A 14,357-nucleotide genomic window follows, 5' to 3' on the forward strand; every position below is an offset into this window, starting at 1 on the left:
CTAAAAGGCAGCACCAGTTTTCGTCTATTAAAACCCAAAATCAAACCTGTTGCTGTAGAGTCGATTCCAAATCATAGCGACCCTATAAGACAGCACAGCTGCCCCGTAGGGTTTCAAAGGAGCAGCTGGTGGATTCGAACTGTGACTTTTTGCTCCTTTCGTCCATTAGATTGGTACAAATTTAAAACACTGGTAACGTGTTAAGTGTGAAGGAATAGATACTTGTATTACTTGTGGGAGTGAGAACTACTACCTCATTTTTTAGAAAGTAACTATCATATACATATATATTACAATTAAAATAAAGAATCTATTTAAAGCTTCAGAGGTCACAGTCCCTTGTAGAAAAACATATTCTACAGCAATAATGGAATATTCTTTATTTTGGCCATTTTTTATGTGGGAAATTAAGAGTTCTAAGAAAGATTAAACCACATCCATATTGAAATCATTTTTAAAGAAACTTTGAAAATATGGTTAAAAAATGTTAAAATAAAAGAGGGAAAGAAAAACCTCCCTATGCTGCCCACCCTGAGCCACAGTCTGGACACTGTCTCCAGACAGGACATTGGATCACTCTCCTCCATTGCCTAACGTCCAATGTCTTGGAAGCCATTTTGGGATTTGTTTTGTCCAATTTTTAGTTCAGTTTTGTTTTGTTTCAGGTAGGAGGGTAAATTGCATCCTTGATAGGCCATCTTGTCGGGGAGCAGAAGCCCTGCTTTTGACATTTCTGACAGGCAATTAGAATTAAATCATTGATCTAGATCCGTAGTCAAAAGCCATCGGGCCTCAGAAATGTTTTCCCTGCCTTTTTTTCCCACCAAATAAGTTGCCAATATTGAAAAGTGAGGAATTTTCACACAAAATCCAGATTTCCCTTTCTTCTTAAAGGCACAAACGGTTTGCATCCAACTGCTAACTTAAACGTTGGGGGTACCTGGGAAGAAAAGGCCTGGTGATCTGCTTCCCTTAAGATGACAGCTAAGAAAACCCTGTAGAGTAGTTCTACTCTGTAACACACGGGCTCCCCATGAATAGTAATTGACTCCACAGGAACTGACAAGGACAACAATTTAGGAGGCTAACCGTTAGCAATGAAGGCACTGGGGGTGCCCGCTGGGCTGGGTTTCTTCTTCACTGCCCCCAGTTCTCCCGGCTCCTCTCCATCCTTCCCTGTGCCCCGGGGGAGGCTGACCTCTCTGACTGCATCGATGGACTTTCAGGTCCTCCGGCTTCTGGTTGGGTTCATCCAATCGGGGGACTGATAGTGGGATTGGCAGGCAGGAGGACAGTCTGGCTTCCTCCTTGCTGGCTTCCCACAAGGTGGCCAAGTCCTTCTCCTTAAGGACACAGCTTTTGTCAACTGGCCTTATCCAGGCTGCTCTGAGCTTGCTGTTCCGCGCCCCTCCTATCTCCTCTCCCCTCCCCTTTTCTTTCTTTGTCTATCCTCCCCGCCCCCACTTCCAGCTTTTCTGCTTAAGTGCAAGGGGGCTGGGAAACAGAGAAACCCATGGAATACTTAGTGGACATTACTGCCTTAGTGAACAGAAGCTCTGCTTCCTAGGTACCAGGCTAAGAAAATGACTCATGACCTCCCAGAACTCTAAGGGGAAAGAACATTACAGGACTCGGAAATACTTGCCTTGTCCTTTTCCGGTGAAAAGGAAAAGAGGAAAGGGAAGGAGTTATTTTGAGGCGTCCACCTCCAGCTGAAGATCTAATTGTATTCCTAGAGGCTCTGCTGTTTACGTTCTTTCAGATGAGTGTTTCATCAATACTATCAGGATTGCCTCCCTCAGCCTAATCTATTTACACGATCGGTTTTGACAGCTCTGAGCAGAAGGGTCCCTAAAGGAAATATTAGATGTCACCTTATCATTTTATTCTAATCGTATTCCGCACTCTGTGATCTCAGTTTAATGATATTCAGCTGTGGAGAACAAATACACACTCTCACACACGAGCGTGCAAGCACGTTTTTGCATAGTAACTCAAGCCCTGCTTCTGTGCCCCTTTAACACATATGTCCTGTTGCGTGATTGGAGCAATCTCCCCTGGTTTGTTCCCCTTCTTCTATGCATCACTGTCCTACGTTGCCTGATGTCCTATGTCTTAGAAGCCTTTTTTTTTTTTTTTTGGTATATTTTGTCCTATTTTTACTTTAGTTTTAGTTTTTTTCTTTTTTCCAGGCAGGAGGGTAAATTGGATCCCTGTTACTCCATCTTGTACTACGTGACCTCTAGCTGCAGCCTTCTAAATCTTTAGTGATGACAACTCGGTTAATTAGATCAACAGTAGTTTTTCTAGCAAAGCCCAGGCTGGAGAAACTGGAAGCCTAGACGAAGTAAAATGCCAGAGTGCTGCTGGATTTTAGCTTTATAAGATCAAGGTAAAACCTGCCTGCAAAGATAAAGAACAAACAAATATGTGGGGTGGAGAACATGCATTCATTACTGAGCCGAGTATAGGTCATAGTGGCAAGATGAAGCAGACGCCACTCCATAACAGGCTTAGATTTTAGGATAAAACAAAGAAGGATGAATCAATGATCCATTGCTTCTCAAATATCTTTCATCCCCTAAAAAAATCACGGAAACAGTCCGCATTTGATTTTCATATTTTCGTGACCAAATGTTTTCCAGGCCTCTGAGATATATTCTAAGTATAGGATCTAGGCCATAGTATGCTGCAGAACCAACGAGCTCTCCAGGGGCCTTGGCAAATTAAGTAACCACTGTGATCCTCAGTTCTTGCCGCGTCGAAGTGGGGTGAACAGAACCACAGCTGTCTCTAAGTTACCTTACAGCTCTCCAATTCAGCGACTCAAGGAACCCACCATCTGTTCCTCCAGAGAAAGACGTGGCAGTCTGCGTGGGTCAAGATTTATTTACAGCCTTGGAAACCCTGTGGGGCAGTTCTACTCTGTCCTGCAGGGTGGCTATGAGTTGGAATCGACTCTCTGGCTTCCGGTTATGGCAATAAATTGTGGATTGTTGTTGTTGGTTGCCAGTGGAGTCGGCTCAAATACATGGTATCCTTATATATAACAGAACTAAACAGTGCCTGGTCCTGCACCATCTTCATGATCGCCTGTATGTTTGAGTCCATTGTTGGGGATTAAATGACAAGATTTCTGGTGCAAAGAGGAGTGGAGTGGGAATTATAGGATGAAACAAAAGATGTCATGAGTCGAGGATTGTTGGAGCTGGGAGAGATACAGAGAGGTTCATTGCTCTCTACTTTGCTGGATGTTTGAAATTTTCCATAATTATTCTTGAATGATTAAAATATATTTCCTTTGCCAACGCATCAGAGGTATTTACCGTCACATATCCTGCATAAAATTAGTACTTATTAATAATGCCTACTCATATTTGGAGCTACTCAACAATTTACAAAGCAGTTTAAATATATAATCTCATTTCTTCCTCACCGCTACTGCTTGGCAAAGCACGTGCTGTTGGATCCTCCATTTCCCAGATGATGAAATGAAGCTCGGAGAAGCCAAGTGCAATGCAGCCAGTAAGCGTCGGACCCACGTTTTGGAACTCCAAATTCCGGGTTCCTTCTCCACCTCCCTTCATCCCCACAGCACTAAGTTTTTAAAAGGAAGAGTGGGAGTAGGAATGAGAGAAGACTTTTTTTACAGAAGGCTTCCAGACTTAACAAACCAGCGTCTTCTAAGGAGAGTGGAAGGCAGCCCTGCTCGGCTGGAGAGCTCCTTACCCGCCGTGACCACCAGATGGCGAAGGCTGCCCGCGGCTGGGAAGAGAGGCGCGCAGTCCCGCGCGGAAACGGCGGCGAGGCCAGGCGGTCAGGGGCTCTTGCGCGGGGTCCTCGTCCTGGCCTAGGTGGCCAGGAACGCTGGGTCGAGCTTAGGCGTTATATAAGTTACAGTGCGAGCCCATACAGAAAGAGGTTTGGGGCTTCTTCAGGAGGTGAGGGAGCCCTGGGTGCCAAGCGGTTAAGCAGTTGGCTGCTAAGGAAAGGAAAGCTTCCTGGTTTGAACCCATCAGCTGCTCAGCGGGAGAAAGACGTGGCAGTCTGCTTCTGTAAAGATTTACAGCCTTGGAAACCCTATGGGGCAGTTCTACTCTGCCCTATGTGTCTCTATGACTGGGAATCCACTGAAGATATGGGTTTGCCTTTTTTTTTTTTTTTTTAAGTTTAAGGAGGTGAGTTTAGTTTAAGGAAAATTGGGGGAGCGTGCATGCACTTCTGCCTAAAATAAACAGTAACCAGCGTGCAGCGGGGCGGTCAGGATCCCGGCAGACGTGGGGCACTTTGGGGCGGGGGGGCATGGATAAGGACCAGCTCTGTGCAACTGCTGCGTCTAAATCCTTCCCCAGGGGAGCTCAGCGTGTGTCCTCGGCGAGACGCAGGGGAGTCCTAGGGCCAAGGGAGAAAGGTTGGGGAAGGAAGGGGTGAGTGGATTGCCAGACCTTTACTTTTCTCTTAACCCCGTAATAAAGAGAAATTCAGAGGCCACCCAGGTCGGAGTCCCAGTGGTCTTGAAAAAACAAAGCCTGCAACTTCAGGCTGCCAACGAAGCGCCAGGCTCGGGCTGGTGCACCGGAGAGGAAACGCAGCCCAGGCCGGGCTCGGCGCGCGGGAAGCCCTGCGAACCCCACCCCTGTGCGCTGCGCCCCAGCTTCTGCGAGTGGCAGGAGAGAATCCACCCCCGAGCTATACAGGTGGAGGTGGACGGCTTCCACGGGTTCGAGTCCGGCCCGGCGAGACCTGCCCGAGCTCGCGTACACTAGAGCCTAAATTTAAGGGATGGGGTTTGGGGGGGATAGGTATTTCACAGAGGGGGCTCAATCGGGCTCGCCAACAATTTTTTTTTTTGCAAATTGCCTTTTAAAAAGAGCCTCCTGAGTGATGCCCAAATCTCCGCGGGGTGAGTACTAAACTTTTGGAGTCTGCATCCAGCGGAGTGGGGGGACATCCCCGCGGGAGCAGGGAAGAGGAGAGACACTTCATCCAGACAAGTGGAAAAGGGGTATTTTTAGTTTTCGTCCCATTGGTGGCTCAATGTCAGTTAAAATCAAGGGGGCAATGTTTTTATTCCAGTTTCCATGACACTCTGCAGAGATTTAAAAAATACACATTGCATTCACCTCCGCCCAGCCCCAGAGTTCGGAAAGAAGGAACAGCTCATCAAAGGCGACTGAAAGGGAGGAAGGCTGGGACTAAAAGCAGATTTGGAGACTCGAAACTCCCTATTGTGGGGTAGGCGATCCACTGCTCTAAAAAGATGCAGGCCTTAAACGGACTCCAAAGCCGGGCTCCTTTCACAGGCGGAAAACATGGCGCAAAGTCTGCAGCCTCCCCTCCTCCCCAAATTCTTTTCTGTCTTCCTGCTGTTCCCGGTTTTCCTGCTATACGTTAGAGGCTCCCCATCCCCCACCCCCAGGACGGCTACCGTGCGCCCCAGCAATACTTGGCTTCTGCATGGAGAAGGATTCCTCGGACCACGGGGAGCGAACTCGTGCAGGGGCGGGATAGGGGGTAGGGAAGGTCCTGCTCCAAGTTCTCCCCAAAGCAGGAAAGGCTTTCCGGGGGCCAAGTGTGGGAGGCCCCCCGCTTTTTTAAACCGGAACAAGAGACCAACAATGCTTGGCAGTGAAAAGATCCGTCAAGGGCACGTTTGGAAAATGGCAAATGACGGTATTTCCAACTCAGAATCGGGTTCTCTTTACACTTCGTTTTCCTCTTTCGTTGTGGCTTATTATGTATTTTTTTGTTTGGGGCAAAAAAAGGAAGAAGCGAACCCTGGCGAGCCAGCCGACCCCCAGCCGGGGTCTCCGCCTAGCGCACGGAACTCCGCCTGCACTGGCGCAAACGCGGGGACCCTGACCGAGAATGTAAACAAACGCGGCGCCGAGCCCTTGATCTTTATTTAAATAGAGCCTTGTTTATCAGTGTCATCCTAGGAGGATTAATTAGATACATCTCTTCACAATTTGGTGTCTGACACTCCATCTCAGGAATGCCTTATCACAAGGTGTTAATTGAGGCCACTCAGCCACTTACGTTTCTATTAAACACTGTGAGGGACTTTTCACAAGTACCAGGTTCTTTTTACTGTACGGTGCAAAAATATACAGGACTCAAAATAGACTGGGGCCAGTCTCCTTTATCCGGCGGTGATTAGCATTTTCAGGCCTTCTAGAGGGCTGAGTAAGACAACTCTGTTTCCAAATTCCATCGCACCTCCCAATACGCTCCCAATTCGATGGGGGTGGGGGAGTGGAGGTGCGCTGCCCAGGACTGGGGCGCTAGGAGTCCCCTTTCCCGAGTCTGAATCTGTCATCCACAAATAACTATATGTGAAAAACCAGGTGCTCAAAGATTTCGCCTCCACCTCTCCAGTAAAATTCAGGTGGCTTTGCCAAAGCGTTTTGAGCAGGTACCGCCGGAGATGCGGCGCTGGGATTCGAGCCTCCAAGGTCACGGGCGGCGCGGGCAGAACTCGGGTTCCGAAAGGGTGGCGGGGATAGGAGACTGGGGAGAAACCAGGTACAAGCTCCTGGCGGCCTTAATTGGGTGCGGAGGGGGAGGAGGTCCCGGCAGATCGCTGGCCTCCCAGCAGCTAATCCTCTTAGCAGCTGCATTTCCGCACCGCGAAGTCAGCAGTATGACACTCCCGACCAGACCTTTACCCCGGGAGGGTCAGGAGGGGGCTGGAAAGGTTTGCAAGCTCGGCCACAAGCTGTCTGCTGATAAGCCCGGTGGGCTGTCTAGCGGGCTGGCGAGGGGCACTCCTCCCCACTCCTTGGTTTGGCTCTTGGTCGAGTCACCGGCTAAGCCAAGGTATGGGGTGGCCTTCGCCCTCCCGGGGAATGGGAGCCAAATAAACAGAGCTAAACGCAGGGCAAACGGCTCCCCGGCCGCTGTTTGCAAAGCGGCTGCGCGCCGGAAGACTGGGAATCCTCGTGTGTAAGAGCGCGCCCGCCCAGGCCCCGGGTGCAGGGCGGAGTTCGGCTGCCGGGAAGGGGTCCCGGGCGGCGGCTCGCGGCGGGCGGTGCGCCCGGTGTCTTCGCGCAGAAGAAAGCCGCAGGTGGGAGCAGAAGCCGAGCCGTGGGCGGCTCGAGCACCCCGCGGCGCCGCTGGCACCCGGAACTTGTAAGCACTCAAAAGGCCGTAGGACTTCCCGGGGAGCCCCTGTGGGCCCAGGGATGGGTGGCCCCAAAAAGGCGAAAAAAAAAAAAAAAGCCCACACTAACTGACGAAGCGGCAGCCGGCCAAGACTGGGACCGGGTGCCAAGGGCTGAGGGTAAAGGTGTTCAAGGCTTGAATTCTGCTTAGTGTGGGCAACTTCCATCTCAGAGGCAACCCCCGCCCCCGCCCCCACCCCCACCCCTCATTGTCCAGATTTCCCAGGGCGGTGGGGAAATAGCCCCATTCATCTTCAAGGTAAAAAGAATAAACAAAAGCATCCCCTCATGACAACAGTGCCCAGTTAGAGATTCTAGAGCCTTCCTTGAGCATGGGGGGCGGGGGGCAGGTAGCTGGAGAAGGGAAGGGGAGGCAAAACAAGTTTAAAAAAAAAAAAAAAAGGTTAAAACCCATAGTATAGAAGACAGCGCTATGCTCGTTCCCATATTCAACCACATTTATTAAAAATGACTAAGACTGTACATAAAAATCCAAGAGCACTAAAAGCCTATAGGAGCTGCAGCATCGGGTTTGAGTTCCTCCACTTGACCAACGTGGGGACGAATGGGCAGGGGCCCAGGAAGAGGAGGAAATAGGAGTTTTCTTTAAACAGGTTTCAAGTTAGTACAGGGTGGCTGAATACATTTTAAACTATCTAAGAAGTCAACAGAATATTCCCAAATATCATGCGGATGATGACAGAAACCATCCTTTTGTCCCGGCAGCTGCTGTTGGTTGATTGCAAATTCTTTACAAAGCCAAGCACCAATTTTACATTATCTTCGATACCTATGTAGACTATTTGTACAATATATTCCACAGTATTCTACACTGTATCTAAACACACACAACTGTACACTTTTGAATTCTCTCTTTTTGGCTATTCCCTTCCTTACCCTCTCCCCTAAGTGCTCCGGGCCACCCCAGCACACAGCAGAGGCCAAGCTCCTCTCAATGAGGCATTCCTGAACTAGGCAAACATGGCTTGTTCTGGAAGCCTGGGAGCAATCAAAGTCAGGTACAACCGGCACCTTCGCAGATGTTTTTCTTGCCTCCCAGGCCTAACATCTTTTGTGTCTAGCTGAAGGTAACAGCAGAAAGTCCCCTGTTAAAACTTAAGGCCCAGCCCTTCTCTTCCAGAAGCAAAAACCCCTTAGCATTCTGGGCTTCTATTTGCTTAAAGGTTTACAAGTAGAAATGAGAACCGAAGCTTTCAACTTTTCTGATAGTGCTCGGCCCTCAAGTGTCACAGCCCAATTCATTGAATGTTTAGTGTCTCCAATAAATAAATCCAAAACCTTGGCTAACCTTCAAAATTTCAAACACTTTAAAGCCCTCCTTTAACGTCATTTAAAAAAGAAAAAAAAAATGCTAGGTGTATTTCAGTTACCTGCACAATCAAAAAGCTTTGGCACCTTCTTTAGAGAATTGCACAAAACGGGATGCAGGGAGTTGGAAGGCAACACGTCTTTTTGGCAACCTAGACAGAGAAGACAACAACAACAACAAAAAAACACCACCAAGTCCATCTGCAAAAAGTTAGCTCATTTTTACGAGGTTAAAATAATTCTTTAGGGAGTCGTGTAAAAAGCATAATATCCCCCCATGCCTTTTGAGGTGTCTTTACTGTACTCTTCGGCATTAATGTCCTCACACTTTATGGAGGGAGAATTTTCATTACTGGAGGTGCTAGGAGACAGCCGCCTTCGCTTACAAGCACTGGTATATACCCCTGAATCGTTGGAATCTAGAGACTTGATGGAAGGGGGTGTCTCTATCCACGAAGAGCTAATTTCTTCTTTGACTTTCTCCTTGGGGAGTTGATCTTCCGAGAATACAGGGGGGCTCGTTCTGGAGGTCCATGGTAGTCCAGCCGCCATCTTCCTCTGATAAGAACCTCGACCTCCCCACCCTGCCATAGCAGGGAAGGTGGGGTCAGGGTAATACCCCAGGGCATGGGACGTCTGGAGGGGCAAGGATTTAATACCATATGGGAGCAAGGTGCTAGAAGTATATTCAGATTCATAGGACCCGATGTCTAGTTTGTTGGTCCCGGGTTGCTGGACAGGCGTGACAAGCCATCGCTGGGGAGGGTTGGCCACCTCTTCGCTCTGTTGGGGTGAAAGGAGGCCGTTGGTCTGTGGCACGGTTCTCTCGCCATTATAATATCGGGCTTGAGGTAAAGTGTTGACAAAGGGCTCCGGGAAGAAGGACTGAACGCCGTACCGACCTCCGGGGACAATCTGATGGGATCTAGGAGAATCCGTGGGAGACGGAGTTAGGCTGTCATTTTCGGAAGCGGTGTACATGCTACAATACAAAGAGAAACACTTTAAAAAAACCCTAATGTTGTCCCCAAACAAACCACCTCCCAGGACTGAACAAGGCTGCCAGTTGTCTGTACTGAGAGCTTGGGTGTGTGGGAATGGAGGAACAGGGCAGGAGGAGCATTGGACCATTTTAGCTGGACTCTTGGCCCCCTTGGAAAAACTCACCACTACCTAAGAAAAAGTTTCCTCCAAGGCGTTAAATATTTAAATCCTGGAAAATTCACCTTTGTAAGTCCTAGAACTTCAACTAGGAGCAACCCTCCCTTGCCAACGTGATAGAAGGGATGCTGGCTGTGGTGTTAGACAACCCAGGCTAAAAACGCCATTTGCAGGGCCTTGCTGTTTGATGTCATGGAAATGACACCCTCTTCGTTTCAGGGTTTTGTTATGTAAAAAAAGGGGGGGAGGGGGAGGGTTAGCAATACCTGTTCTAGAAAGGATAAAAAAGTTGGATGGATCACAATGAGAAGAAAATTATATAAATGCAGATCCTTAAAACTCCAAATCTCCACAGAAATGTTTTCTTTAAAAAACACTCCTTATTTGTAAGCCCTTAACACATCTTCAGAAATTAACAAAACCCTTCTGTGAAAGTTCTAAAGGAAGATTAGTAAAGGCAAAAAATGCACAAAAGATAAAAATCCCAAACAAAACAGCTCTTCCTAGAATATGTTCTCAAAGAGCCTGAATCTGGCTGTGTGTTCCAAGACGACCATGCAAGCGTGAGTAAAAGCTGCACTTACGAATCATAGTTGTCCCTGAAGCCTTTTGCAAAGGGGTTATGGTCAATCTTTAGTTGAGTAATCTAGACGGGGGGAGAAAAATGGTGGTTGAGTGCTTTGCCATGCTTGGAACTAACTTTAGAGATTCTTGGGACATTTGGGACACTCACATCGGTGTTCTGGTAGGCAGTCACGGCAATGAACTGTGTTTCTGAGAAGGTAAAGGTCTGAGCCTTTGAGGGCTCGTTCAAGTCCTCCACGCCATCCTCTGTAACCTCAACAATGTGCAGTCGCGGCTGGTACTTGTGTAAAGACTGTAAGACTATCATCTGGAAATGGTACAGAAAAAGAGTTGCCAAACCTAGAAAGTCTCTTAGAGGTTCAACAAAAGTGCGTTTGAACAAATGATATGTTTTGGAATGTGACCTGCATTTCCTCCCCACCAACAGCTTTCTTTTTTAATTGCCATTTCAAAGATCTTATCATTGCCATTTCTGAAACCTAAAACGGAGCTAGGTATTCGTGTTTAATCAGCATTATCTTTCCTCTTAGTTTTCTTAAGTCCCTCAAAAGACTTAGTGTTTTAATATCTAATAGTTGACCCACTATTATTGAAATCCATAAAAAATAAAAATAAGAAAGGTGAAGAGAAAAAAAAAAAGGTTAGAAAGAAAACAGATGAGCTGCAAATATTTTAACTACAGTGAAGAGTATGGGCTCTTGTTAGAAAAAGAGACTCTATCCGGAAGACACCCCCTCCTCTGTCACTCTACCTGGGTGTTGTTGTTATTTGCGCCTTTGTTATTGGTGAGTTTTAATTTCCCAAAGGAAATCTCCTGCCTCATCCAGTGGGAACCAGTATTAGGAGACTCTGGGTGAACATACATTTTGTTGCCTAAGAGAAAATGAAACAAAACACAAAACCCAACCATATAGGGCTGTTTACAAATGGGAATAGGGGAGGGATATCTATTAGCTATCCAAAGATGTAAAACTAAGAAGTACAGTCCAAATTTCCCCAACCTAGCTGCTTAAGAAGGCCAGTGGAAACCAACTGGACACCCCTGATACCTTCCCTATGGTCCTTGTTTCCAGCCTTCCTTGGACAAGGCATTCATCTCAAAATTCAAAAATGGAGCCAACAGAAGATGCTTCTGGAAAGTCAATTTCGGGCCTTCTAAATCTGGAAAAGGCAACATCTATCTGGTGGAAGGTAGTTGGACTTGCATGGGTGAACTCACATTTAGGGAGAGCTTTTCTCTTCCTGAATGCTAGGAGATCTTCCTACCCCCAAATCTTAGGACCTAATAGTTTATCAACAGTGGGGAGGTAGGGATTGGGGGGTGGTGTTGGGTCATGGGTAAAGGTTCTATATATTGGCAGGCTAGAAATCTGACTTAGCCATTATCTTCTCTCTCAAACAATCAACACAAAGAAACTCATACTAACACCTCTGGGCCCCAGATTTGGGGGGGGGGGTAGTGCTAGATTTAAATGTGAATTGTCTGAGTCAAGGGTTCGGATTTCTTCCCCACCGCTCCTCCCACCTCCAAGCTCCTGTCTCCTCACCCTGCATGTTATTGTCGGCTTTGCCACAGGTTACCCATTTGCCCCCCTGGAAGCGCCAATGGTTGGGGTCTGCCAGCACCACCTCTACGAACACGTTGTAGTGGGCGGTAGGATTGAGTCCGTTTATATTGAAGCTCAAGAAAGGAAACATGCGCCTGTGCAAGGGAACAGAACCAGGATAAGCGATTTAAATCGGGTTCGCCCAAAAGAGGGCCCAGACTCCGCTCGGTTCCCCGGGTACCTGGAGTAGGGACCGAGTACAACATTTAGAAGCCTGCAATGGACAGACGCCGGTCAAGTGAGCCCAAATGATGCCAACTATTTCTGAGTTGCCAACTCTCGGAACACGTTCCTCTTTTCCCAAATAATTTGCCCCAAAGTCAGCATTCCCCAAATTCATGTGCTTTTGAACCCCTCCCCACTCAAGTTCTCGGACCTTTCAGACACTCATTAATTTTTCTTCCGGGACGTTAAAAACCACGTATTTTTAAATGCACAGGTGCCAGAGAATAAGATTATAAGTTCTAGTAAAATAAAATTCTACTGGTAAGCCTAAAAGCCTACTTTGAGCACCCCTCTCCCAGCACTTCCCTCCCCCCACCCCGTACTTTCCCCCAAATTAACCACCATTAGCAGTTGGATGCGTACCAGGTCTTTCTCATACCAGGTCTGACTCCAAGACCTGCCTAACCAACTGCGCGGACCATCTCTCCGAGGCCGACTCTCTTGCCCTCACGCTCCTCTTCCGGAGGCGCCCCGTGGAGACCCTGGCGCCTAAAACTGCAGGAGCCTATCTACTGCGCTCAGGTGGCCAACCCTTGCACCTTCCCCCATCCGCGGCTCCTTGCCGGCATCCTGGGACCCACACACGCCGAATTGGCAGATCTAGTGAACCCAGCTTTGTGGAGATGCCCAAATTCCATTTCCGCCTCCTCCCCATCAGTCAAGGTGAGGATGACGAGGGGTTGAATCGGGTGAAAAATGGGAGCGACTGCACCATTAGCCTCCAGCACAAACCTCGGTGCCCGGCCAGGGAGAGGAACCGGATTGGAGGTGCTACATCCCCAGTTTGAGCGCGCGAAAAAAAACTCTCCAAGCAAAGAGCGCCTCCCCAAGGATCACACATTCACCCTTGCACCCCACACCCCCGGCCCCGGTCCCCTCCACGGTGCGCTCACCTGCCCTGTTTCGTAATGATCATCTCGGTTTGGTGGCGGTGAAATTTGAGCCACAGAGGCCGGTTGCACAGGTAGACATGAGCACGGAAGCTGGAACCCGGAACCCCTAGGCCCCCCAGTCCTCCGCAAGAACCCGCCGCTGCCGCCCCGGAATATGGCCCATAGAGCGGAGCCCCCTGGGTGTACTGATAGGCTCCTGGGCCGCCTCCTCCACCGCCGCTGCCCCCCGCGCCACTGCCAGAACCGGCTCCCGGGCCAAACTGCGCCCTCCCAGGTGGGCATACAGCCGCGGGGAAGCCACCGGGGGGCAGCATGGAGCTGTAGGGGTAGCGCGCCCCGTTGGGGGCCGGGTAGACGGACCCGTGGGGCGCCCCAGCAGCCGCCTGGTAGGGGAAGAGTGAGCAGGGCGCGGCCAGCTCTGAGCCCTGAGGCCCAGGGGACTGTAGGTAGTAGCGCTCCGAGCTCAGGGTGTCCATGGAGTAGCGCGAGGTGGCAGCGGCGGCGGCTGCAGCAGCGGCCGAGGGCAGCTCCTCCTCCCCGCAGGGGGAGCTCTTGCGGCCGTCCGGGGGCCCTGGCTTGGCCACTGCCGCGGCGCTGGCGAAGGCGTCTCCGGCGTCGGCGTCACTGAGCATGGCCCCGGGGGCCCCCGCGCTGCTGGCTGTGGACTCCCCGCTCCCCGCCTCGCACGAGAGGCTGCCAGAGAACTTCTTGGGCGCTTTGTCTAAGTCCAGCCTCTGAGGTGAGGGGGCAGCGCCGGGGATGTGGCCAGCACTTCCTCCGCTTCCGCCTCGCGCACTCTCCAGCGGGTAGAAGTGCGCGCCAGGCAGGTTCACTGAGCTCACCAAGAGCTGCTCCCCTAACTGCATGCTTTGCAAAGAGCAGACGGCTGCTGGCAGCTTCCTCTCCTCCCGCGGCCTTATTATAAAGGCAGAATGGGGGAGCCAGCGCCCTCTTCCGAGGGGAAGATAACTTCCCCTTCTTCCTGCGCCCAGGCTACCCACCTGCCGAGGCGCGGGCTGTACCAGCGCGCACTCGCGCGCCCTGGCCTCCGCGTCCTTCCCGCAAGGAAAGCGCACTGAGTTCGAAGGCAGGAGATGGAAACTGACCGAGAAGCACTCTCTTTCCCTTCCCTAGTCCCTATTACCCCCCTGGACCCACCCACCTCCTCCCACAGTCACACACGGGAAGAAACGGACTTAGATCTCTAACCCCATTCACTACCCGCCCGCGCCTTTCTGCCCCTTCTGGAATGCCAAACTATCGGCCAAGTTGACCACTTGAAAACTTGCCGGCTGTCACCCGCCGCATTATATACGTGTGGTCTGGGAGTGGCTTCGCGGCCCCACAGCCCCGGTAAGCTTCCTATTGGCTGATGGAGGTGACATTAATTCAAT

At 49.9% G+C, this 14,357-nt stretch overlaps 1 protein-coding gene across 2 annotated transcripts; it reads right to left on the reverse strand.

Moving 5' to 3' along the window:
- Positions 1-7,586: 7,586 nt before the first annotated feature.
- On the reverse strand, positions 7,587-14,146 carry EOMES (eomesodermin). 2 transcript variants are annotated; one of them, XM_003415721.4, is made up of 6 exons: positions 12,964-14,146; positions 11,786-11,940; positions 10,990-11,111; positions 10,387-10,545; positions 10,238-10,299; positions 7,587-9,417 (listed from the first exon to the last, which is right to left on the reverse strand). In XM_003415721.4, the coding sequence occupies exons 1-6, from the start codon at positions 13,827-13,829 to the stop codon at positions 8,736-8,738; spliced, it is 2,046 nt and encodes a 681-aa protein (XP_003415769.1). In that variant the 5' UTR covers positions 13,830-14,146; the 3' UTR covers positions 7,587-8,735. The 2 variants fall into 2 exon arrangements, with proteins under 2 accessions (XP_003415769.1, XP_010593843.1); XM_010595541.3 differs by having other exon boundaries at positions 7,587-9,474; positions 12,964-14,139.
- Positions 14,147-14,357: the final 211 nt, after the last annotated feature.

This window comes from Loxodonta africana, chromosome 27 (genome assembly GCF_030014295.1).
Source record: "Loxodonta africana isolate mLoxAfr1 chromosome 27, mLoxAfr1.hap2, whole genome shotgun sequence".
Taxonomy (NCBI): Eukaryota; Metazoa; Chordata; class Mammalia; order Proboscidea; family Elephantidae; genus Loxodonta; species Loxodonta africana.